The following is a 26,398-nucleotide window of genomic DNA, read 5'->3' as shown; positions in this document are numbered from 1 at the left end:
TGGCTGCCACCAGAATTGCATTAGCCTGGTCTCTGTTCAGTAGAATGTTCTTCTAAAACGTTTCCCACTTACGCACTGTTAACACCACCTTCTCGTGTGGTGGAGAAATTTAAAACCATCCTTAACGGAAAAATGGTGCCATCAGCCAGAGCTAGATCCAGGTCTGAGACACTCTGGGAATGCCAAGGTTCACTTTGCCACAAGAACACCGTCAGGCTCTTCTTGGGAGCAAAGCAAAATAGATGTCAGCAGGCTATGAAGTACAGGGACGAGGGCAAACGTTTTGCATTTAGTTCCCATTTGCATCCATTTCGCTCAACGAGAAACAGAAGCCTGTGCTCTAGAAGGGGGCTCCAACCTCCTCTCTGGGAGGAGAGGCAGCGGGGACTGCGGCAGTGACAGCAGACACACTTACATGTCCTCATTATATTTTTCTAGCCTGAGCTGGCACCGGGATAGCCTGTGGGCTAGCACAAGGAGAGGCTGGTGGCCCTTGGCACACTGGGGCGATGCGGCAGGGCAGAGCCGGCTGAGAGGGGCCGACCCACCGCCCCCTGCCCAGGGCTCCCTCGGCACATGGGGGGTGCAGCTCTCCCAGCGGGGACACTTGTGTGCAAAGCAGAGGAGAAAGAGGGATGCCTTTTTATCTGAGCCTTGAATGCTGACTCAAGATGATTTATCTGAGGTTTAGAGCGCTTTGGAGAGAAACAAAACTAAAGTCCTCCTGCATCTTTGTAGTGAGGCAAAACTGGATCTAGTTTATTCTAAACATGCACTAATTAATAGGCTGTTTATTAGCTCAGGTACAGAAAATGATGGTGTCTTTTGACGGGAGACTCCTGCCACTGACCTCTCCAGTAATCCTCTGTTTTTTCTGATCTCACCTTAATTGGGATCAGTAAGAAGATACAGCCAAAACAGAGCTTCAGGGTGAGTGTCACAAAGCAGATGACAGCTTGCTCATCCGTATCAACACACAGACACAGCAATTAAATTGTTAAAATTTATATATTTTCCATTTACATAGAAAACACCCATTTGAAGTCCTGAATTTATTGGGAGCACTTGATGGGGTTAGGATTCTCATAAATTTTGACTGTATAATACATAAAATGCTTTGTAGGAATTACAGCTCACCAGTCCTCTGCTGCCCCATACAACCTCTTACGAGGATGGCGGGGGCAGCTGGGGAGCTCAGCAGTCTCAGCAGCTCCCTGCCCAGCACCTCGCACACCAGCTGACCTCCCTCCACCTAAATGGGATTCCTTTCTCCATCCAAAAAAAAAAAAATAAAAAATACATATATACCAAAAATCGATCTGAAAGAAATCCTGTGAGCTGAGCCCAGGACAGAATAATGACACTTTAATTTATGACCCTCCAGCATGTAAAGCAACATGCCATTTGCTAAATGTCTTGGAGGATATGCTTTTCACTTAGTTTGAATTTCTCCACGCTCAGAACAACCCCTCTTGAGCCTAGCTTGAATATGAATAATCAGGCTATGAAATAGCCCTGCACATGCCCAGAATGTAAGATTTGCTTCCACAACATATCGGTTGCTCTACCTTGAGCTATAGGTTAAGGTTTAGCCAGGTTAAAATTAAGATAGAGTAATGCAGCAGTGGAGGTGGGCAGCGTGAAAGCAGATCTGACTGAAGAGTAGCACTGAAGCTACAACATACTTCAGCAAAGATAAGCCCCACGAAGCCTTTTTAGAAACATGAACCAAGCCAGCTAGGTATGCAAGGGTAACGTTCAGGGTAAGAAGACTCACTGACCTCAGCGAAATTGCCCAACTGCACAAGGATGTGTGCTTGTAAAAGTATGTGTTGACAAGGTCAGAAACTAAGAGTTCTGGTTTTGCTTAAGTACTGTATATTTTGAAGTGTCCCCCTTAGATTGCCTTCCAAGTGCACATTCCAGACTGAGCATCTTTTCTGTGAAAAAGGTAAAGGCAAAAACTATAAATGCAACATCTTCATGAAAAGAAGTATGATGTCTGTCACTTCAAAGCAGGAGACGTCTGAATGGGATGCAAAACAACTGCTGTCCTAGAAATTTCAAGGTGTTCCAAACGGAAAATAAAACTGTAACCTGATATGTCATAATTCCCGAAGTTTATAGTGTGTGCGCTCAATGGCAGGATGTGGAGCCAAAGCTGTTCCCCACTGCACTGAATGGCACGGGAGGTAGAATTGCCTTTCTGCACAGAACCTGGTGTTCAGCATTTTGTTTTTCCTCAATAGATGGTCCACCCAAACTCAAAGTGATTACAAAAAGCGATTCTGGCTAAGTAGAGCAGCACCTCTAAGCTCCCACCGTTCCTTCTGTGGCTTCATTTCCAAGAACTACTGAGCTTCCAGCAGCAACAGCATCAACCTCAAATGCAGTATCAAACTGTTTGCTTACTAGCAAAGAATATCTGTCCTGTTCCCCCTGCTGCTCCTTGCTGTCTGCCAACAGGGCTCCTGCTTGTTTTGAGTTGAAAACACAAAACCCAATGCTGACATCTCCTCTCATTCCCGTTTCCTAATGGGGTCTGCCCTCATGGGCAGCTGTCTGTGACGGAGCCAGCTCCTCCCCATTCCTTTGACCTCCTTTCTCCTAGCTGATTTTATAGCACTTTCCCCAGTGCAGAGCACATAGCCTCAGGTTTTCACACAGTTTGCACGGTTCCCCTCCCAGTTACTGCAGACGTCACCAATGACTTTGCATGGAAGACCCCTATGATGATGTGGAGACTTCACCAGCACTATTTAGGGTGCCTATCTTAAGGTCAGCACTCCAACCGCCAAAGAACGCAGGCATTTATTGCCAGAAAATCTAAACAGCATTTGCTCAGCCTGGCAACTCAGATTAAATAGGGAAAACCGTGTTGTACTTGAACACCTGGAAAAGGAAATACTGACAGGATCCAACATTCAGAAGAAAATCTTCAGTCCACCTCACTGTAAGATAATCCAGGTCATATTCTGTGTTGACTTCTATTCAATCCTGCTGTTGTGAATCAATAAGAAATACAAGGACACTTGGGTCTAGAAATTGTTTCTTGCTATAATAAGAATAAAGCAACCCTTGTTTATAATCTTGCATCCAAACCTACACTAGATTTGTTGTTTCTGTACTGGTGTGAGGAACATGCTGAGGGACAGCCTACTCCTAATTTTTTTTTCTACCCACTCAGTTCCTTTCTTAACCTTGTTTCCTGAATTACTGTCTCACTTTAACAGGAGCTTTCCAGGGCAGTTTAGAGCTGGTGAATGAGCACTGCTGCAAGCACATCAGGAAGCAGCCCTCCTGCAGTGTGGCAGGTTGACAAGTAATCTGGGAAATGCTTCAGGGAAGATGCATGTTACGGTGGGGGTTGTTTTCAGCACCCACTATTCCTAGCAAAAAAACCACCAGAATCTCTTTATTTAAAAGAGAGATGTATTTATTTATTTTTTTTATCTCATTTGGGGCTGGATTTTGGTTTAACAGGTATTTCATAGAATCACGGAGTTGTTAAGGTTGGAAAAGACTTTAAGATTGTTAACCCAGCACTGCCAAGCCCACCACTAAACCATGTCCCTAAGCATCGCATCTACACATCTTTTAAACACCTCCAGGGATGGTGATTCCACCACCTTCCTGGGCACCCTGTTCCCACGCTGGACACCCCTTTCAATGATGAAATTTCTCCTAATACCCAACCTAAACCTCCCCTGGCACAACTTGAGGCCATTTCCTCTTGTCCTGTTGCTTGCTAGTTGGCAGAAGAGACCAACACCCACCTCCACAACCTCCTTTGTCCGCACTGTGGCATTTCCTTAAGAAGCCGGTTATTGTTACTACAGTATTGCACTAAAGAGCTTCGCTGGGTGCTTGGGCAGCAGAGGCTGCAGGGGGAAGGGGCTCTGCAGCCAGAGCATTAGCTCCCAACAGGACAGTGGTGGAGGCGCCTCATTCCAGTGAGCTAATTCTGTGGCAGTGTCAGGAGCAGGTTTTATTTACGCCCAGCCTAATGGTGTGCGACTCAGTCATGCATGTTACATGGAGCCTCCACTGTGCACAATAGCCTGCTGCCATTTCCTCTATTAAATCATTCCTATGTTCATGTGGCTGAAAGCTCAGTACTGGCATGCAGTAGTCAAGCGTGTAAAAAATGATTACTCTGATCCCTTTCAACACAGATTTGCTGCATGAAATGGCCTGGCTTTGACCTGGGAAAATCAATGCTGTTGTTTTAATGAACAAGAAAAAAATAATAATCGGAGCTGAAGCCCACACTTCCCCTCCCTCTGCTCCCCCCAGGGCTGTCCAGCCAGCAGTCACATGCACAAAGTGGTCACCTGCATGCAAACAGCTTTTTCCTGTACAATTCTAAACATCCTTTGTCACGGCGAACGTATAATGCAGGAGATCAATTAGCTACCATCACTTGTAAGCAAGTTAAAGTAGAAATGCTGGAGATGTCCTATGGCTTTGTGATACAAAGGGCAATTTTCAGATCCCCACACTGTGCCTTAGGCAGTCTAAACATGAACCAAATTCCTTTTCACTTGGATTCAACAAGAAAAGCTCAGACTCTTTTTGTTGGTGTTTTGTTTCATCATTATCATTTTGGCCACGTTTCAAAATGTGATGCTTTGCAATATTGGTTGGAGATGGACTTTCATAATTTACAGCCCACGGATCCAGCCTGTTTTCTGCTGGCTTTCGTAGGCAGGGCTAAGTGCTTCCAGAGACTGAATATGTTCAAATATAGAGTTTTCAGGGCTTTCCAGGAACCTCTAAATGTCCGTCTTTAAAACCATCCCACCAGCGACACACAGAGCACACAATAAGAGAGGAAAATGGACTCTAATTGTAGACAATTATTGTCATGTCTTAACAGTCTGTCTTTTTATTAAAGTGTTTAAAATCATGCAGCAATTTGCTCTGCTTTGGTGGTGAAACTTAGTACTGAGAAAGAGCCGCAAGGAGTCATGAAACTTTACTGCAATAGCCATAAAATGCTGCAGCAGGAATCTTTAATTATCTATAGTCCAACAGCTTCCCTGTGCAAAGATGACTGAAGCCTGTGCCCAAACACATGCACCCACACTGGTCCTATCCTGGACTAAGAGCAGGGTCCTGCAAATGTTGAGATTCACAACTCCAGCTCGGGACATGGGTTTAATCTTCAGCAAGTCAGCATTTGGAAACCTTAATTTTCCCCCAGTCTTGTTGCTACTTGGCCTTACTTTTGATAGCAGCCCTTAGAGTTTTGTTTTCTGATGCTGACTGATACTCAGCACCCAGGAAGGCTGAAGACTGGCCCAACCTGAAAGCACTTCAGGGAAGACCTCTCTCCCCTAAGCCTCACCGCTTTGCCTGTCTCCTTCCTTCCCACATCCTCCTCTTGTGCCCGAGTGCTGGGTCTGTGTCCCTGTGAGCAGCTGGGTGCACACCAGCCCGCAGCAGCAGTCCCCACCGGTGTGTCCCACCAGTGCACCCTCGCTGGGCCCCCAGACCTGCTGGGGCCACAGGGCGCTGCCCCCAGCGTTTCAGCCTGCTGGCACTGGCCCCAAAAAAACTCAGCTAGAGAAATCAAAGGAGACATGCTCCTCGGCAGAGGGCCTCCCATCTCAGCAGAGCACTGCAAGCAGCAATAGACTGCAGCCCTTGGGTCTAACGCCATGTCACATGGATGGGGACTCTCTGAGGCACCCAGCTCGATTCCCAAAGGCAACAGGAAAGAAAACAGCCTCAGGAAGATCTCTGTGGTCTCCATGAAAAGCCTTGTCTATGATGAAATGTCTCAGAGCCCTTCCTGTTCTGCTGTCCCCAGAGAAGGTCTTACAGGCCGCTCCAAAATGTTGTAAGGGACAGAAACCAGAGAACACCATCTGTAGCAGAGGGTGGTAAAAGGCAGAAACAAGGCATTCATGCGTGTTACACGAGAAGGCAAACAGGACTGGCTTTACTAGGTAAACCTCCTCAGAGCCTGGGCTCTTGCTTTGCTGTTTGCTCACAGTGGGCAGGACCCGGAGCCAGCACCAAAGCTGCATCTCTGCAATCATACAGCCACGTTTTGCATTGAGAGTTATTTCAAAGTAACGCCCACATACATCCAAATGATTTTCATCGAGAAAAGACGCTAAAAAACCAAGCGGAAGAGCAAAAAGCAGGTAGGTAACATTTCTGATCTAAGGACCCTGCTGTTACTTTTTTTTTTTTTTTTTTTTTTTCACAACACTGTTTTCTAGTTTTATGAGCTGGTAACCCAGAAATTACAAGAGTTGCCCAAGGTGACACAGCGAACCAGCAGCACACCGAAGAACACAACAGAGATCTTGCCAGCCCTAATCTACCACCCTCCCTGCCTCGCTCTCATACCTGTTGTGCTCCCAGGATACAAATTCGGCTTTGGTAAAGCAGAGTTCAGCTGAAACGCATTTCCTGAACGCATGTGGGAGTTTGTATTATACAAGCACCCTTATCGGTGCCTTTCCATGAAGTAGCACTGGGCCATTGCACTTGAAATTGCTGAGGAATTAAAAACCAGTATAGAACTGGTGCTAGTGATGGCAGTACAAACTGTGCCCTAACCCTTCAGTGCCCTGCTCCAGACAGCACTGCCTACCCAAGGGAGAGGGGACCAGAGCCAAAGCCAGAGATCTGGCTGCGATGCCAGTGGTTTCTTACAGGGGAAAGGCTCACGGAGCGAGCGAGGAAATCAGAGAAAATATAGTTGCACAGATGCTTGTAGGCAGAGAGGGAAGAAGAGCCTGCCACAACATAAAATAACAAACGAGCCCCCCCCCTCCACTGCTCTCCAAGGGCCGGGGAGGATGCGTGGCCAGGTCAGTTGGGGTTGGGGTTGGGATGTCAGTAATTTAACCCTGGGTCTGGCTCTCCCTTAGCTGTAGGCATGGGGCAAGTCAGTGAATTTCTCTGCCTTCATTTCTCCATCTGTAAAATGAGGTCTGGAATAATACAGCACAGGGTGGATTAGAGCAGCTGTACAGAGCTTTGAAACATACAGCTGTAGATCAGGGCTAAATAGCCAGAAGCAGTCACTTTGAGGCAATATATGCTGACACGATGTTATAGGACCAATGTTAAATGCTAGAAAGATGGGAAAGTTTATTAAATGGAGAGGTTAGCTTCAGGGGAAAGGCTTATCGTGCTTCATGATGCAAACGTGATTTTTCAATAGGTACCAGAATGTAAGAGGGATTTTTTTTTTTTTTAATTTTCTTTTAATTTTGGACACAGAATACTGGGATGTCTGTGAACTGTACAGGCACAGCCCCAGATTTAACCTAATGCTAACACCGAAGGATATGAACTAGCTTTATCTTTCACAAGCTGTCAGTGTAGGTCTGATGCTTCATGTATGACATCCAGGAAGCACCTACGCATACAAATAATGCACTTAAGAGCATTGAAAGGCAAGATCTTAATCTCAAAAAACAAAAATGATGGCTCTCCAATGTGTCAGAACTTCAGAAGTAATTGTGAGATCTGCTGGTGATTCTCTTAAAGACTCTTTATAGCTCCTCTTAGAGGGGCCTTGGGCTGATTCATGTTGATCGTGTCTGACAGCTAGCATTTCTGTTAATAATAATCATAAATAAAGTGGACAAGGTTGCCTGACCTGAAATGAGCATATCTATAGTGCCATATCCATTACAGCACAGTGGATCTGTGACCGCAAATCAGGAAAGGTCCAATGCTCTTGACACTATGTATTAAAATAATGTCTGTCTTTTAAGAGCTCAGAACCTTTGTCTGCTATCTTTTCCATTAAAAAGTGTTCCTTAAGAGAGAACGTTCACACTAGAACAGACCTATAGAAAGGGGATATTACAGAAGATGAAAGATTGCAAACCTTTGCTTTTTTTTTTTTTTTGTTTATTATGCAATAAAAATATATTTGTGAACAGCTCTATTCTCCTGCATATCTCAGCTCCTCCTTCATGTTCTCCAGCATTGAAGTCATAATCCTGGTTTTATGTCATCATAAATCTGCTGACATGTGAAAAATTATACTATTATCAAACACATCAAAACAGAATTATGATTTCACCGCTGCAGGATCAAATGCAAACAGGAGCTGGTTATAAGAAAGTGAGGCCTTATTAATTTCTAGGCAGCGGTTTGCTGCTGGAGATATGGAAGGAGGTAAAGATATTTTTTTTTATTATTATTTGCATAAACCCCTTGATTGTACTTATAAACAAACACAAGCCATTCAGAACAGTACAGGAATTCCTTGCTGGCACAGGGAATCACTCTCAAAAGTAAAGTATCAGTGATGATACACTCAGAATCTCTCCACATCGGGTGATGGGTTGAATTAAGAGAGAAGCTTTGGAAATCACTCCGAGGGAGGGCAACCTCACAGACTATCCTGAGCCCACTGGGGCACGCAAATGCCACGGACACAGTTCAGATCCAGCAACCGGGAGAGATCTGCAACACCGCTGACCAAGGAGAGAGGAACTAACCCACACCAGAAATTAGAATAAAAAGATTAATCTGTTGGCTGGCCAAACAAAAGCTGTTTGTGGTGAAAAAGAGAGGCCAGATGTTACACAGCAGTAAAAAAGTAGCACAGCTGAGACTCCCCGTGTTCCCCACCAAGGGAAGAGTCCTGCTCGCCTTTGCCTACCTGCACAGCACGACAAACCAGCGTCACTGCCCTGCCAGGTAGGCTCAAGGCTGGATAGACCATGGAAAAGCCTCTTCTCTCCCAGTGTGCCTTCCAGACTGCTACAGGAGCAACTTGAGCCCCCAGCCTCACACAGCCCTCTCCTCATAACCCTTCCCGTGGCCACTGACACCGTGTTCAGTCCTGGGCAGGAGTTACTGAAAGCCAGAGCTGTCAGCCAGAATAGAATCCTGGTATAAAGTACAACAAAAAGATCTGAAGCTCTTCTGTAATTACAACACAAAGAGGATGTTTTTCTCACTCAGGTCTCCAGCCTCGTCCAGCTTCCAATGTGCTATCAAAGCAGAGAGAAGGGAAACAGAACAACTTGTTTTATGAGCGTCATGGTAAACAAATCCTGGTCTCCTACTGATTTAGGTTTAGGATGAACTGTGGGGTGTAAAGAATCTGCAGGCTCTGCCTGAAGATTTTCTCAGAGTATTTTTTAAAAGGTCTCTCCTAGGGAAGGAGTGATGGTCTTTATGGTCTAATCAGATTAAATCTACATTGCCACTTTCTCTCTGTTCCCCCATCTGCACAGATGCCTGTTTCCACAGAACTTGATAGATTTTTGCATCTAAACGTTCTGTGGAAAAAGTCCGTATTATGCGGACAGCTTCTCCACAAGACCCAATCCAGTTTTCAGTGTAAACCCACAAATGCCACCTCTGTGGGCAGCTTTGCTTTCCTTTCCCACAACACACAAATCATCCTTCTTTTTCTTGGAAGTTGCTATTAAAATGTTAATATTTGAAAGGAGCTATCACAGGAACACCTCAGAAAGAGGAAAACGAAGTTACTGCCACGTAACCTGAAGGGATAGGAAAGAGGTTTTCTCGTAGGATGCAAAGTTAACTTCAGAAAGATTATTTCATCACTTGGTCTGTTTGCTCCATGTGGAGTGATCACTTTCAGGTGCATCCCCTGAGCAGGTACCACCAGCCATGCACTTATGGGTAAAACCATAATATAATAAAACATATTATGGTTTTAATAGCGCTATCTGTTGTATTCACATCTGTGCTGCACATGTTCTTCCTGCCACCACAGTTGGGAGCGGAAAGAAAGGGCGAGTTTTGCATTACTCAGTCCGTTCACTGCAAGTGAATCCCAGAGGTGAGTATCTCACCAAGTGGAACAGCTGCTTAATTAGCAACTCTAGGAGAGTAACACGGCTCGGACAGCCAGTGCTGCTGTAGGATAAGTAGCCACTGATTTCACATACCTGTGAGCACCAGTTCCAATGCCAAGGTGCACTTTTTTCAAAAGTAGGTTAGGCAGGACTTGTGCTTCAGGTTGGGAGAACAGCACCCAGGGAAAAGGTGAGGTGATCAGGTGCTCCTCATCTCTGTCCTGCAGTTTTCTGAAACCCATTCCAGTGGGAAGATGGATCAGTTGCAACTGCACAGACTCTTGGTATGACCCCGGAGGCTCTTGCCATTTAATTAAAAAGTCTTGATGTGGTTTGAAAGCTACTGGGCATAATATCTGAACAGAGATCAAGTCTTTCTGATCCTTTCTCTGATCACTAAAAAGGTTTTGGATTTACAAGTGCTTTGATGCAGCAGTTCCCATTTATTAATATGATTTATTATTTTTATATATAAAATACTGGGAAAAGAAGGGCTCTGAACTCAAAACTTAAAACCCAAGAGTCTCAGAGGCAGGATAACATCTTTCCAGGGGCATGGGCACAACTCTGTTCACTCTTCTAGGTGGGAGAAAGGAACTCAGCGGTGGTTTCAGCTGCCCAGCATCTTGCTGCTTCAGGCATCCAGAGCACAGAAGGAGTGAAGGGGGGCTCACAACAGGTACTGCTATTCAGCAAGACTCTGACCTTGTGCTGGTGAAACACATGCATGCAAGGAGGGGAGTCTGCCCAAGTGCTTAAGAATAACAGTTTCATTTCGCTGCCTCACAAAGGCATCCTTCTGGAATCAAATCAGAAGAATATTTGTACAAATAAATACTGGAATGTGGCTGCCATTGGCAATAGTAACCAGTTTTAGGGATAAATGTTCTTCTGTTCATGTGAAGTAAAGCGAAGTGAAATGGGCGAGAGGGAGTCCCCACTGCAAAGGCAGTGCAACCACGTGGGATTTGTGCCTGCTGCAAAGTGAAGAACCAGGGAGCCTAGGATGCTTTCCCTGCCCTCACCTCTCTGCTAAAAGATATAGCTGGTATGAGCAAGCTCACCTTTAGAGCAAGCCTCCCCACCATGTACGAGGCACCTGCTTCAGTCTGCACCCCTCTTTCGTGCCACCGCAAGCTTACCTGTGTTGGATCTTTTCTTTGGATTTTTGAGACTTCGGCACCGGCCGCTGGCGGAGCTGCTGTTCTCGCTCATGGAGTCTTGTGCTGAAGAGGCGCTCCCTGTCGCCTCACTGTCCCGCATCATGCTCTCGTAGCCGCTGCTCCCCCCGCTGTGGTAGAAGAGGGCTGTTTTCCCCATGGCAGGGGGCAGCTCCCCGCTCAGGACACTGCTGTTGTCGCTCCCATGGCCGCTGCTGCAGCGGTGAGGTTTCCGAGGAGGGGTGATCTTGCTGTAAGGTGAAGGCAGCATGTGAACAGTTGGCTTTTCATCTCCAGGAGGACCCCCGCGCTCGTCTGCCTCCGAGCTTCCCCGCAGCTGTAAGCCTCTGGCACTGGTGCTCCCTTGGAGCAGCTCCGAAATCCGCCCATTGACAGCCCGAAGGGGCAATTTGGAAGCAAGGCTGGAGCCCCGGTTTCTGCTGAGGGACTGCATCGACCAGGACATGTTCTTCCCACTTGGAGGCAAACTGGAGCTCTGCCCTACGGACTGAGGCAGAGACTTGGTGGAGAAGCTGAGCGTTTTGGTGGCAGAGGCAGATAGGCTGCGAGCTTTGGGGCTCGCCAGCAGGAGCTTGCTGACTGCAGAGATCTTTGACTGGCTGGCTTTTGGGGAGGCCCCCGCCGACTGGGAGAGCCCCGAATTGGTGGGTGAGGACATGACACTGCGGCTGAGGCTCCGTCCAGCCCTAGGCATGGTGGTGTCTTTGCCAGGGCTCATTTTGGAGCTCACTGAGGACAGGCTTTCCGCTCTTTCCAGCGACAAACACTCATAGTGGCTTCCTGTGGACCTCCCAAGGGAGTTGGTCCTGCTGGCGAGCTGCTCCAGTTTGGCACTGAAGAGCTTGCTGCTGCTGTTGTTGCCGCTGCTGTCAATGCCAGGACCCTTCTGTTTGGCATTCAGCTCCTCCGGGAAGCTGGCCAGGAAGGACCCCGGCTGGCTGGAGGGACTGCTGGTGGTGCTGCTGGCTGCACTGTGCTGGGGGCTGGCTCTGTTCTTCTGATCCAAGCTTGACTTTCTCACCGGTGGCAGAGGAGGAGTCCCTTTGGGACGAGTGAGGACACAGTGTTTGGGAGATGCCATCTTCTTATCCAGACTGGCCTTAGAAAACTGCGGGAGGGCAGGAGAGCCAGCTCCGCTGCTGTCAGTGGCAGTAGGATGGAGGTGACTGTCGGGCTCCTCCGCCTTGCTTGCCTTTGGGAACCCTCGAGGGAGGCTACCGTTCTTCAAGCCATCACTGGAGTGAACAGGGCTTTGGGTTGCAGAGCCGGACGCTGCCACCTCACACCCGTCCACAATCCTCTTTAAACTGTCAGATCCTGGGGAGATAGAGGCATCCCCGCTGCTGCTGCTGCTGCTGCACCTGTCTGCTGAGGACTGCTTGGTGTTGTGCTCAGCCTTGGCTGAAACGGCGGCAGTGTCAGCTCTTTGCCCATCACTGCCCCCAGAGCTGTCCTTTTTCACATCTTCTTCTCTCTTCAGCCAAGGGTCTTCAAATTTTATATCCTTCTTAGCACTGGACTCTTTCCCATCATGGGGATGAGCAACCTTTGGGTCTGCAGTTACTGCCGGTACAGCATCATCAGTGTCTTGGGCTTTGAAGGGATTAACGGCGATACATGGATACACGGTAATGTTTGTCTTCATTGGGATGTAACCTTCACAGCTGCTGAGGCTTGCGGTGTTTTTGATCGTGACAGTAGTTTTCCCGAGAGCTGATATTTTACAGCCTTTGAGGGGTGGCACTTTGCCGAAAGCTTCCTCCCCCATTTCCGACAGTATAAGCATGTTGTCAGCCACTGGCTTCTGTTTGTCACTTACACAAATCATGCTGGCGCTTTGTATGGTGCTTGCAAACTCGGAGACAGGGGGATCTGCCATTGCTTCCCCATGCCCGTAGCATGCCTGGGCTATGAAGCTGTGGCATGACTGCTCGCCATCGCTCCCTGTGCTCATTTCACTCAACCATGAGCTGATGGATGAGCGCCTGCTGCCATCGTCCTGGGATTTGTCATCCAGGCCCAGCTTTGGAAGTGGAAGGAACTGCGTGATGCTGACTTCAGACACAGGAGCTGCACTGGAGTAACATTCCAGATCTTCAGATATGCTGCTGATAATACTGACTGGCCGAGAGCCAGAGGCCAAAGCCTGCACGGAGCAGTCACTGTTAAAACTGATGATGCTGGTTGGGCGCCCATTGTCAAGGACCCCACTAATGGTTAGTTCCTCTACAAGGGTGAACACCAGCTCGTCCTCTCCATTCAGCTCTAAGGGCTGCTGCACAGTCACCATGGTGGTGCTCAGAATCTCCTTCTTGGATTCTGGAGAAAGGCTTTGTTGTGGATCTTTGTTGAGAATGGTCTCCTCAAAATCCCCATTGCTGGAGGACACAGACTTCTTCATGATCTGAGGGCTCATGCCGACAGGTGGGGTCCGGATTTCTGGCTGCAATAAAGATTCACTAGATGTCATCCCAGTATCCTTACTCAGGGGAGCTGGTGGGGGACTGGAGCTGGGCAGGACTCCTTTCTGTGTATAGACCTTGCACCTCTGGGAAGGGGAAGTTGGGGGCTTGTACTCGGATGTCTTTGAGAGGCTTGCAATGCCCAGCCGGGGAGAGCCCATCGGCCGAGGTTTGCCTTCCACAAATCCACAGGTGTTGAGACCTTCCCTGCTGCTCTGCAGGCTGGTGCTGTGTGCTAACTGACCAGAGCTAAGCTCTTTGCCAGAGCTGCCTGTTACACTCCTGGGAGAAGGAGGAGTTGAAACATTAGTAAGGGCTCCAGAAGGAACAGGGGAGTGATTTCTCTTAGTTTTGCTGGGTGTTGCATTTATATTTTCCTTGGCTTTTCTATCAGGATGCTGACATTCTGGCATCGTATCTTCCTTATCTGACTCTGGTAAGTGGCTGAGCTCTGCCAGCTGGCTGGAGACAGAGCACTTCGACATCTGGTCTGAGCTAAATTGAGCAGGCATCTCTTCAAAGGGAAACTTGTCGGTCTCTTCACTGCCATCTATGCAATCCAGCCTCTCTTGGAGCTCTGCAAAGGTGTTGCACTTCAGGCAGTCTCTTTCAGATGTGCTGGGTCCCGATTCACTCACTTCCTCCAACCTGCCCTCGTTTTTGGTCTTTTGCAGAGCAGGAACTATGGGAACAAAGTCAGGGGGACCCTCATTATCTGTCAGCTCCTTATCAGAAAGGGCAGTGCCATTGGGGCCAACATAAATCACCGTGTCGCATGACTGCTCACTGCTGGATGAATAATCAGGATCGCTGGATAAATGCAAAATAGGGAAGTCTGGGTCCACAGCATTTCTGGAATGGAAAGGCCTCAGCTGGGTTGGCCTCCTCATCCTGCCCTCCTCACAAGAGCTCTCTCCTCCAGAAGAACTCGATGTGTACTGCAGGAGGAGAGAGAGAGAGACCAGGAAATTTCAGCATTGCAAGCGTCTACCTGCGCGCACACAAGAAGGTCACGGTCACATCTACGCGGGGGAATCTTTGAACTAAAGCACAGAGCTCTGAAGCTTCTTATGCACGGTCCTACAGCAAACACACAACCATCTACAACGAACCCAGTGCCCCAACTCTGTGTCCCACTCAACATGATGACACTTCCATAACATAGTACTAAACAAACAGATTTGGATCCTTCCCTTAATCAAGCCTGGCCAAACAAATCAGAGATTTGGTAAAGGCTTTGCTATTTTGTGTGTGTGTATGTACATGAAGAGGAACGAGAAGACTTACTACACAAATAAGGCACAGAAAATAAAGGCAATCCCTGTCTGGTCATACTACCAGTGTGTGGAATTGTACAACATGCACTCAGAGGTCTCTGGAGACACGCTGCTGTGATGGCGTGTGGACCGAATCCCTTCACTTGTCTCTCTTCAATCCATTGACAAAAAAAGGTTTTGTCAATCCATAGGCTGTCAGTTTAAATGAAAGGCTTGAAATTCACTTGTTGTGCCCAGTTCACACTGTAAGTTGTAAGACTCTAAAACATGAAAGTCGTAAAACTCTAAAACATGAAAGTGGCTACAGCTCACCCTCACTCTACCTGGAAAATCTATCACCTGTATTTGGTGCAAGTGGGAATAAAAGGGGCATCAGTGCTGGCAATGGCCACGCTGCTTTGCATTTATTTTGCTCCTGCTCTCTCTGAGAAGCATAGACAATCTAATTCTTCACTTAGCCCAATTTCCTTTAACTCTACAGCAGTTTCATTCCTCTGTATTTCATTAGCACTAAGAGCATAACTGAAAATAGATGCTGGCAGCTGCATCATTAAACGAGGCCAGCTTACAAGCTGGCTACAGCAGATAGGTCTGAACTCACTGCTCTGTACCTGGGGCTGAAGCTGGTCCATGCTCTGCTCTGAGCCACTTGCCTAGGACAGGGCACACACAACACATGCTCTTTGGAACTGGTTACTGATGTGGTTACATGCTGCTCTGCCCTATTAAGGACCCTCCAAGGTCTTCCTTCCTCCCTCCTCCGTCATTACAAGAAGGAGTTATACGTTGTCTTACCTTAGTTTTCTTTTTCTTCATCCTGAGGACCCTGGATGCAATCTGGATGGTGGACAGCGTCTCAGCGTAGTTCCCCGCAGTGGCTGAAATGTGAGCTATCATCGTGGTGCGGCAGTTCATGTTCCCCAGGGACTCCCGAAGCAACATGGTGAGCTTGCTGTCTCTGCAAAACAAAGTGAATTAAGGCTGCATTAGCGAGCAAGGTTTCACTTTGACCGTCATGATGTGACTTGGGCCTCAGCAAGATTTTTTTTCTCCTCTTTTTAATGGAATCCTAATTAGTTTCCTTCCTCAGGTTTGCACAGTACCATGACTGCAGCTGAGCATGCTGAAAGACCCTGAGCTACAATTTAAACTTCTTTCCTTTTCCCAGTTCCACCTTTCTGTCCTCAGCCCTTTTGTGCTGTTGCTGCTGCCAGTACAGAGCTGCAGACCAGAGCTCAGGACTGACGTTAAGGAGCCGCTGCAGCAAACACCAAACTGCTGCCCTTTCCCCGTGCTCAGTGTGCAAGCAAACTCTGGCCCAGCTCTGGAGGACAAGAGGATAGTGGATTAGATTAAAGGACCAAATTTTTTTTTTCTTGCCTTCTAGGGCACTTTGCTAACTCACTAACAATAATAGTTAAATCACTGCAATTATTTTTGGATGATGCTGGCGACATGCAAAATAATCAAGCCTTAAGACTACACAATTGTTCTTTCCAATTAGATCTTTTCTTCCACTGAGGTGGAAATCAAATTTTCTGTTCTTGCCATTTACATTACATTGTTCGGCACAGGATAGCTGTTGAAATGCTGATGCCTTGCTGTGGAGCTGTCTGCGACTGGACTAAGAATATGAATTTTAACAGCATAATGCTGCACATATAATGCCTCTGTGGTGGTCAACTAATCCTATAGTCAGAAATGCATGCCATAAGCTTTAAAAAGAACTTTAGCTACAAGGTGTACAGGTCAATGGCGAGTTGAGAAATGGCATCCTCTTGAAGAGAGCCTTTCCTACGCTGTAGGTTGTTCATGATAGTTACATATGGCTGAAAGCAAAGGCAGCCACAGCCTGATATTTACTTATTGCTAAAGGAATTGCTTTCACTTTTTACATTTGTCACGTTGTAGTGATAGCGATACCTTCAGATGCTGGGGATCAGATTTTTGGGGCTCACTGTTCCATATCTGCTAATGACCCACACTGCACAAGAGCTCTTGGTCGTCCACTTAACATTTCCAGCTCATGGGAATGCTGCATAAAGCTGCAACTGCTGGGAACTGAAGCAATGCCTACTGGATGGGGCTGAGACAAACACCAACATTCTTGAACTTCTCTTTTTGACTGAGTAAACAGCAGCATTCGGGATGCATATTTTGATGCATCCAGCAGTAAGTCTGGGGAGCTCATAAGCTGCTTCTCCTGAGATTTCCAGTCCTTGTGATTTCAGCTAGGCTAGCAGAACTGGAAGTAAAACATTTTTTGTTTCAGGATTTCTGCCTCCACCTGCTCCAGACACATTGAAGACAGCCTCGTGTCTTTGGGAAGCAAATAAACATCTATAAAGACTATACTGAGACAGCCTCACTCCTTTCGCTTGTGACCTAAGGCTGCTTTGAATCCACAGATCCGGAGTTAATAGGCTGCTGTATCTCAGGTTAGTGGCCCTCCTTTCCATCAAGGAATAATTAAGATGTCAAATTTTGTACATCAGTTACTGCCACTCCAATGCAGAGTTACATGGAAATTATTAACATCTGCACAGGAATCAATAACATGCCTTTCATTTGCTAGTGCTTCTATCATAGCAAAACATGAGACGACAGGGGAAAGGGCAAAAGAATACATTCTGAACATGTCAGTCTCCTGAGAATACATAACCCATGCAGCCAGCATCAGCACACTGCGGCGTGGCTCTCCTAGAGGTATATGCATTATGAATATAAAATAATCCATGCCATCTGCCTTGTACTGAAACACATGCTTGCAAGAAGAATGACACAGAGGAAATACCTATTCTATAACTCAAATGATCCTCTGACATATATCAGATAGGAACTAAAGGGCAGGCTTGTTTAGGATTAAAGCCTGAAACCAGCAGCAAAAGGGCCAGCCAACACCCAAATCTGATTTTGGAGTTTATTCATTCAGTACTGTCTGCATCTTGACTATCAACTTTGCACCCAGACAAAATAACCAGCCTCATGTCACTATTGCACACTGAAAAATAAAATGAAGAGAAAGAAATATGCTAAACAGATTTTTGTCAACTCTGGACATTGTCATAAGACAAGTTCACCTGTTCAGGGTTCACTGATCCCTCACAATAGCACCTACTAACTTCTAAAGGAAAGCAAGCAAGCCAAAGAGACCATAATAACACAAAAACGCGTAGCTTAATTTTTAACTCAACCTATCCTCATCAAGTAAAATATCGGTAAAATATTCTGGATGTCTCACTGAATTTGCTTGACAGGCAGCACGAGACACAAAGTAGATGCTTTGTTCTTCTGAATGCTGACACGGCATTTCTGCCTGAAGGAAAAAAAAATTAAAAAGAAAGGCTCTGAACTGTTTCATTAGGTGATTCATGAGCTGGTATTTGCAAAAGCAAAGTTTCTTGTGAAAGCAGAAGTTTCACAAAGGGAAAGCCTGCAGTTCTGCACTGGAAGAGCTTTGAGAAGGAAGCCCGTTGTTGATCTTCTGGCTGGGCAAACTAAACAAAGACACAGGGAAAAAGGAGCTCCCGGCCGGGCGGCTGCTGCGGGGTCCGTGCTGCTCGCTGCATGCAGCAGAGCCTGGCTTGCAGAAGGTCTCGGGCTCCTCATAGCAGCATGGTGACATGCACCAGTGTCTCCACAGCAAATGAGAGGTCTTCAGGAATGCTAACAGTCCATTTCCATTCTGCTCCAAGAGCACTAAAATTATATGCCAGAGCAGCATGATGGCTCTGTTTTATATACCTATCTTCATTTTAAGTGTATTTCTATCCCATCCACTTGTGTTTTTATAGTTTAGGAAATTTACCATAACCCATCATGAATACTGGGATATAATATAGGGACCAACGAAGGAGGGGTCAGGATACCACACTTCAGACTCCAGAGCCTGTATATCAATAAGTCAGTTCTGCAGCCTTTTCAGTACTTAAAAGTTACCTCATTTTTCTAACTGCATCACTTAGGCTAATAAAATACATTACCCTTACTTGTACACCTTTTCTTCCCTGACTTCTTAGATCATCATGGCTACAGCAAGATAGTACTAAATACTATTCGTATATCCCACACAGGGAAAAACCCGAAATAAAGTATACGAAGCTGTGTCTCTGGAAAAGTCCAGAGGCAGGAGCCCTGGGAGCAGGAAACCAAACTCAGACGTCTTGGAAGTATGTGAGGAGGTACGGCACGGTGGATCCCGAAGGGAGGAGCTCTGCAGAGTGCCAGGCGGAAAGCTCTGGTCCATTCCACGGAGTAGCAGCCCTCCACACGGAAAGGAGCGCTCTCTTCTCCACGCTGCTCCCTTACCTCTCCCGTATTCCACCCTCTACCATTAAAGCAGCTACTGAAGGACTTAGAGCGCTGTTTTCTGCACCTCTCAACAGCTACCACAAGGAGCCCCAGCAGGTATTAAACCTCCCCGAAAGAGAGATGTGGTAGTGCTGCAGTGAGCACAGTGTTCTCCATTTCTTCTCTTCTGAGACTTCACCATGCAAAATGGGATCAGTGTAAATTAGTCCTTTCACTTGCTCAGTAAGAAGGAAAACTGTATGTCTTCATGTGCCTCATACACGTTTGTGTTATCCTTCCTCATGAATGATTAGTTGTACTCAGATTCAAACAATACAGAACCTTACATTGAAGAATGGAGCACTCCATGATATGTTTCCTTGGACATCGCATAGATCCCACTTGCCTATGTGCATTAAGTCAAAGTCTTTAATTTCGTGACTGGATACTATTTTTCCACTAGACCCCTGCCTCAATCACTGCGCAGGATAAACAGTGCTCACTGAACAAGAAGTTATTCAGTTTTCCACTTAATCCTTGCCTTTTAATGTGTGGACTTGTGCCTTACCTACCATTAGGACTATACAAACGCAGCTCTGAAGCCAAAATGAATGATTGCTTCAAAGGTTCTTTTTCTTTTTTTGTCCCCTGTGGAGCTCATCAATGCAGTATCTAATACTGGAATGCCTCTGAGGTGACGTATATAATCCTCTGGTAATACCTGCAGCATCAAAGGCTTCACTAAGTATAGGTGTTTGGTGTGAAGCACTGATCTTTCAGAGTACTGAGCATTATATAGTCTTCTACATTCAAAGTACAGCTGACTTTGACTTGTCTCGCAGAGAAAATGGGGTAGCTGGTGTTCAGCCTGGGTACCCAGAAAACCAGGAACATACAATTATAACTCATCTAAAATGCTGAGGAATGCATTGGCAGAGCCAGTTCTGAAGATGGTACCAGCTCCCTTCAGGACACCTCCCTTCTCTTCCACACGCCTTCCAACTTCTGCTACAAATTAGGGAAGGAATTTGTTGGCAATGACCACATTGCTGTACAACACTGATGCATCTCTAAAGCAGGTCCTTCACCTGCCTTGAAAAAGATGATAATTGGGGTGGGGGGGTAGCTATCCTGCAAAGGCAACGCAATATGTAGCCCATATAAAGCGAGTTTGTCAGGAAAAACTTAACGTTGACATTTCCTGCCCATGCGGTGATTGATTTCACACTCTGAATGCTCTTATGCACTGTCATGTGGATTTGTGCTTATATTTTAATGAGACATCAGCAAGCCTGGAACCTTCCTATGTATTACAAAGCCTCAGTTGCTGAACTGGCCGAGTAGCTGGGAGCAGCAGCCGGCTTCCACCTTTTGTATGGACAAGCAGTAGGTGGAGGAGGACATGGAATAATTTACCATGAGGTTTTGCAAGTATTTGCTGCCTGTAGAGAAAGAGTAAGGCTCAGGAGCGTCACAATCCTTTCCTATGCTGTCGGAGAGCTGTGCTCTTATGTGCTCACAACCTTTTTGCCATGCTCTTCTCTCATCAGACAATCCCGTTCTCACAGTGTCTGTCCTGGGCTTTCCTTGTCCAACCTTCTCCTCATTCCCACAGTGTGACCCTCACCCCCAGGTCCCCGCCTAAAGAGCCCAGCAGAGCTCCATTTCATCCTGCTGTGGTCTGACCAGCCACACCAGGCTTTGCCAGTCTCCAGCATCACTGCTAGACACTCTCCCAGTACCAAGTCCCTCTTTCCTCACCTCTTCTCCCACTAATGTCCTCCACTGTCACTGCCCGATCTCCAAGGCCCCTCTCCTCACTTGAGTCCCCCCAGCTGCTCCCAGATACCCGGCAGAGGAGCTCCATAACCCCACCACAATTTGGCATGGCTGACTGCATCATGCTGCCCAGGAGAGGGGGTAGAGCATGGGCAGTGCCCTCCTGGGTCTTCCTCGGTCAGGTCCTTCAGCTTCGTGAGAATCCCTGCGAGCAACGTGTTTGAAGTGAGCTACACAGAAAAGCAGCAAATGGTAATTGCTTTTGTTTAGGGATGTGAAATAGAATTCATGAATAGAAAATGAAGCAATAAGAAAAAAATATTACGCTCAGGAAATTTGCAGGAGTTTTTGTCGCCCAGCATCTCATTATCTGTATGGAAGAGGCAAACTCAGGAACGTTCCACAAAAGGAGGGAATACTGGTGATGAAGAACCAACTAAAGTCTTGGAACAATGACTTTTCTGTGGAATTACTTAACCAATTCTGTTGTATGATTTATTTGGGTTCCCACACACACACCTTAATAACAAATATTTTCTTTGTCTTCTGTTTCCTCTCACCCCACTGCTAGGAGGATTTTGGCTATTCAGTGACAACAGCAGCACCATCAGGAATAGAAATAACATTTCACAAGGGATACAATACAATATTATAACCAAGCTTTAGGATGTGCAAGGGTGTGTGTTTGTGCTCTCTATTAATCACGTACCTTAATGTCTTCCTAGGCACTTGGCCAAAAGGAGAAAGTTGTCAACTCCCTCAAGGTATTATTGTTACAGGATCAGATGATGTACGCCCTCAGGTGTCTTGTAATCTAATTATTTATAGAGGTGTGTCAAAGGAAAAATCTCAGCAACTATGGCAGTTATTTTTGATCATGAAATCTTAACTCTGCTCCCTTGTGCTGATGCACTGCTTTATTCATAGTAATAAATGCTTGCATAACAAGGGAACCGCATAAATACTCCATTTGGCTTTGGCTCTTGTTGCATGGAAATAATCTTTACAGAGGACAGTTTATAGCTGAAAAGGCACAAACCCAATAGCGGATGTTACAGGTGTGTAACAGCTGAGTTCATGATGAACCAGTACGGTTTGCTTAGCTACGTCTTTCATTTCTGTTAATAATTTTGAGAGAGAGGGAGGAAATGGGAGCAATGTGTGTAGGCACAGGCAAAATGGGGCCAGGTGGAGTGATAAAGCCCTTGGTGCTTCAGCCACGTGAGCCTGGCTTTGTTAGCAGAACGAAGCGAGGCAGCTGAAGAAAGATGGGTAACACGCTGGACCTTTAACCTGGGGAATCCTTCACCTGGTGCAATGAGGCATCGGGGAAATAATGAACTTGGTCCAGGTAGAAGCTGACTAGCCTTAAAGGGAAAACCAAGCAAAGTGGAAATTTCCACTGCCACGGCAGTTAGTTGCCTCACCTGCAGTACACCAGCACAACCCAGCAAGCTGTGCTCGCTGCCCAGTGAAAGGGGAGCCAGCTGGAGGGATGAGGCTGAGGGGATACCCTGCTGGATGTTCCAGTACTGGGAAAATCACAGCCACATCTGGAAGGGATGTGACACTGCAGCAGTTGAGAGTAGGAGAAAGGTGGTGCTGCAGCCAAGTATGGGATAACAGGGAGTTACATTAAGATTCTAGTATTTGCATATAAAATGTTGGGGGGTTACCCTACAATTCTTGTCTTAACCACGCACATTTCATATTGCAGGACAATCCTGTGACAACACATGAGCATGTGGCAGATGCACAAAATAGCATCTTTTGTTTCTTTTCACTGCAGACAGAAAACTAATGACAGAAGGACCGACTCCCAACAATTGCAGCTATTCTGACTCCTTGAAAGAGACTGTCCCTCTCACCATAAAAGGGGCTCCTTCAGGAGCTGTAACTTTCGTATAAAAGTTGTTCCCAAAGCTGATGAAACTAAACCAGTCTACAAAACAGCCAAGGAGTACCCTATTATCCAAAAATGACATAAAAGGGCCCCACTCTTTGGAGGTCCAGCTCAGCTGCGTGAGCTCTGAGATCCAGACGTGCTTTGAAGTCACAGCAAGACCCAAGTGCTGGGGTGGGAAGGAGGAGGTTGTTGGGAGGGCAGCTCTGCTGGAGACCAGTGGTGGTTTCAGAGAGGAGACAGCACTGAAAATGGACGAACTGATCCTTTTCCCCTCTGTACTCCAACTTCCAACACAGAGTCAATCATTCACAAGCATCCATTAAAAAACCCCACAAACAAATCTCTAAGACAATCAAAAAGGAAAAGGACCCTAGTGGTCTGTCTCATTACAGTGCCAGCTCCTAATAAATTCTAGCTGAAAAACAGAAGCTCAATCAATTCAGGGGCCTACTCAGGCTCAGCAACTCTGCGTTGGGAGTTAAAGCCAGATTCACCAAAAGCAGCAATGCCCCTGTGTAAGAAAACACGCGCAATAAATAGACTGCGATTTACAGGAGAAAAAAGTCCCACACTTCAAACCAATAATGATGCAGATTTTAAATAATTTAAGGACTCTGCATGTGGCCAGGCTCTGTGCTAACATCTGCCAAGGCACACTCACAAAGGGCAGGAACAAGCCATCCCTCCTGCCATGCCCCTCCGTGCCTGGCTGTCTTACCTGGGAGCATTACAGCCACCCCGGGTCTGGCTCAACTGATCTCTGTGAGGCCATTTGGTTGCTTGATATGAGAAGGCAACAGTCGTTACCTGCTATGGAATAGGGACTGGAGCAGCTCAGGAGCCTGCCTGCTTCTCCTCCAGGCTGCTGGGAGCACTGGGAAGGGAAGCCTTGGCCAGTGCCCCTATAGGGCAGCTATAGGGGAAACCACACAGCAAGAGAGAAGCGTGAGGAAACATTCCCTGACTCTCTGCTGAGGATGAGTTCTGGAAACCACCTTCACACCAGCCCCTCTGGTGGCTAACGTTGGCACGAGCACAGCAAAGAGACAGGCACGAGGGCATTCCCAGCACCCCTCCACCAGCACGCAGCAGGATCCGCTCCCATTGCCCAGCGTCATTGCTTGCAGCGCTGCCGCCCCCAGCTCCCCCCACCTTCACGGGGACAAGCAGGCAGGCGATGCAGGCGAGGGGCTCTGTGTTCGAGGGGTTAAGCACACAGGTTGTGTTCAGAATGCCTCAGCTCCCTCAGCTGCTGCCAGTGCCACTGGCTGGGGTCACACATGCAAGGAGCCCTACGGTTCATATGCACAGCGAGTGGAATACCAGGGTTATTTCCTCAAATGAAAATTAACTTCCAATGTTTGCAATTGATCCATGAATATTCATGATCCATTGGGAGAATTTAATAATTACTTCACTCTGGTTAGGCTCATTTGATCAGCTGTCGTGACAGCAGTAGGCTTCACTCCTTCATCAAGATGCTGAAGATGTGGCAGTGTGACCTTCCCGGTTCCCTGCACTGGAGAGCAGCTCTAGTTAACCCTAACTGCAATCCCAAATGGAGTGGTACCTGACACTAGAGTGACTGCTGTTCAGTTTTAGAAACCACTCCGCTTGGCACTGCTCTTAGCATAAATAGGTGACATCTCCAAGAAACTGGGAAGGTCACCCAGCAAAATACTTTGCATTTTGATAGGTAAGATTTCATATGTCCCCCTCCTAGGGCCTCCAGCCCACAGCATTATAGCAGAGGGCGGTGAAAGTGCAAGCACTCTTGTGCAGAAAGGAAAAAAAAAGAAAGAAGGCAGCAGTCATTTGCTGTCATGAGTATTATGGAAATTATAAAATTAATCTCTGCCACTTCACTAGACATATTCCCAAAGAAAGTTAGGCTTAAGAGTTCATACTGCCTATGCACCTGCGCACAAGCCTGCCTCATCACCTCCAGCAATAAACTTCTAGCCTGTTGGACAATTTGAAGAGACTTTGAGAAAATAATATAAAAGCCTCAAAGATAGTAAGTCTCTATAAATGCTGTGAGAATTGATGTCTGGGTGGATGGAGAGAAATCTTACTTGTGCTCCCACAGAAGCAAGACTGGAACTCCTTAAACTCTGCTCTTGAACACAGCAGAGAAAGCACACAGATGAGAGAAAATCCCAACCACAGGGGAACTTTCAGCCAGTATTTATACCCTTTTGGATGTCAAAATTAAGACACGAATTGTTAGAAACATTATTTTCTCAATGCTGATGCTCTCGAGCTGTTCATTTAGGTCAACAGACCAAAAAATATGCACTCATATGAAAGTAGCTCCTTACCATAAGCTGTCAAAACACAAAATAAAGCAGTGAAAATATTAAACAGCCAGCATGAAAGCAAAACAAACAGTCAAGAGCCTCAAGTCATGCTTCCATCTCTAGTAATCAATTTATTACCTTTTGAAGTTCCTCTTCACGTACAGCTCCAAACTCTGTTTCACAGAGAAGCATGAAAGAGCTAAAGGCTGCTAAAGAAGCAACCCCTGCCCCTTGGCAAGGAAGCTGGACTTTACAGCAGCCAAGCAATCTGCAAACCTGAGACAGGAATCAAGCAGGTGAAGCAAGTTCCCAGATGGGGGATGTTTTACGTGTCATCTCCCATTTCTCAGCTGGGGACACCCTGGCCTCCGATGCCCAGTTCCAAACCATCTAGGAACTGAAAACCGGTGACTGCTCTTTAGTAACTAGTAACACTGTATTGGCATGTCCAGGTAACTTATACAGGTCCCAGACAATATGCATGCCCATCTCCTTCCAGAAATCTGGGTAAGCGTGGGCTTCACGAACGTTGCACACGCTTTCTCTTTTCAGAAGAGTAAGCAAGCTGAGCTTCTCCTTTACACCTATCTTTTTCAAAAAGCAAAATGGACTAGAAACCTGATTTCACTTCACAGCTTCCACTTGCTTGACTATTCAATATATAGTTCTAGGGTCAAAATTAATTTCTTGGACACCTGCAATGACATTCGCAGAATCTGATGAACACAGCATTCTCTGGCCTGCAAGTCCTTTATACTTGTACTGCCAACAGTCAACAGGGGTTGGGTGAGCTTGTTAGGACCTGGAGAGAGACCAGCAACTCCTTTCCCACCAAAATGACCGGCCATCACACAGCAACAACTTCCCCCGCCCCAGATGGGCTCAGCTACACGCACAGTGGGCTGATTTAGAGACCTGATAAGACAGACCGAGCAACAACAGGGACAATGTTGATCTTGCAGGGCAATTAAAGATCATGGATGGAAAATTCTCTGCCTGTGCCTGGTTTTGGTGATGTCTGAAAAGAAGCTCCAAAATTGAGATTTTATTAAGTGAAACCCATGGCACTGTGGTCCGAACCCAGCTGTCACCGAGAGGCTCACATAGGCTTCAGCAAGGTCTCAGTTGGCCTTTTACAGATTTAATGACGGGGCACATGAGATAATGAATAAGACAGCCCCTTCCAAAGCCAAATACACGGCACTGAAGTTAAACCGTGGAACCACAGCCAGTTTTATGATGACATTTTTGGCAGCACAGGGCCAAATGTAGCAGCTGCTCAGGGCAGCAGGAATTTTGTCATCTATAAACACAGGCGCAAGAAAACTAAATGTTTGGTTCTTTTATCCTTCTCACACTCCATCATACTTTATTCAGAGTACTCCAAA

General features: G+C 46.6%; 1 protein-coding gene across 1 annotated transcript in view; it reads right to left on the bottom strand.

The window, feature by feature from the left end:
* KIF26B (kinesin family member 26B) overlaps positions 1-26,398 on the bottom strand; it is a 302,956-nt gene that overhangs the window by 10,206 nt on the left and 266,352 nt on the right. The window contains exons 11-12 of the mRNA XM_055714921.1: positions 15,531-15,693; positions 10,958-14,396 (exon numbers count right to left, since the gene is read on the bottom strand). Coding sequence (XP_055570896.1) covers positions 10,958-14,396; positions 15,531-15,693 — 3,602 coding nt within the window. The remainder of the gene's footprint in view (positions 1-10,957; positions 14,397-15,530; positions 15,694-26,398) is intronic.

Source organism: Falco cherrug, chromosome 6 (genome assembly GCF_023634085.1).
Source record: "Falco cherrug isolate bFalChe1 chromosome 6, bFalChe1.pri, whole genome shotgun sequence".
Classification (NCBI taxonomy): Eukaryota; Metazoa; Chordata; class Aves; order Falconiformes; family Falconidae; genus Falco; species Falco cherrug.
The sequence above is the reverse complement of the archived record's forward strand: the minus strand, read 5'-3'. Positions and strand labels throughout refer to the sequence as shown.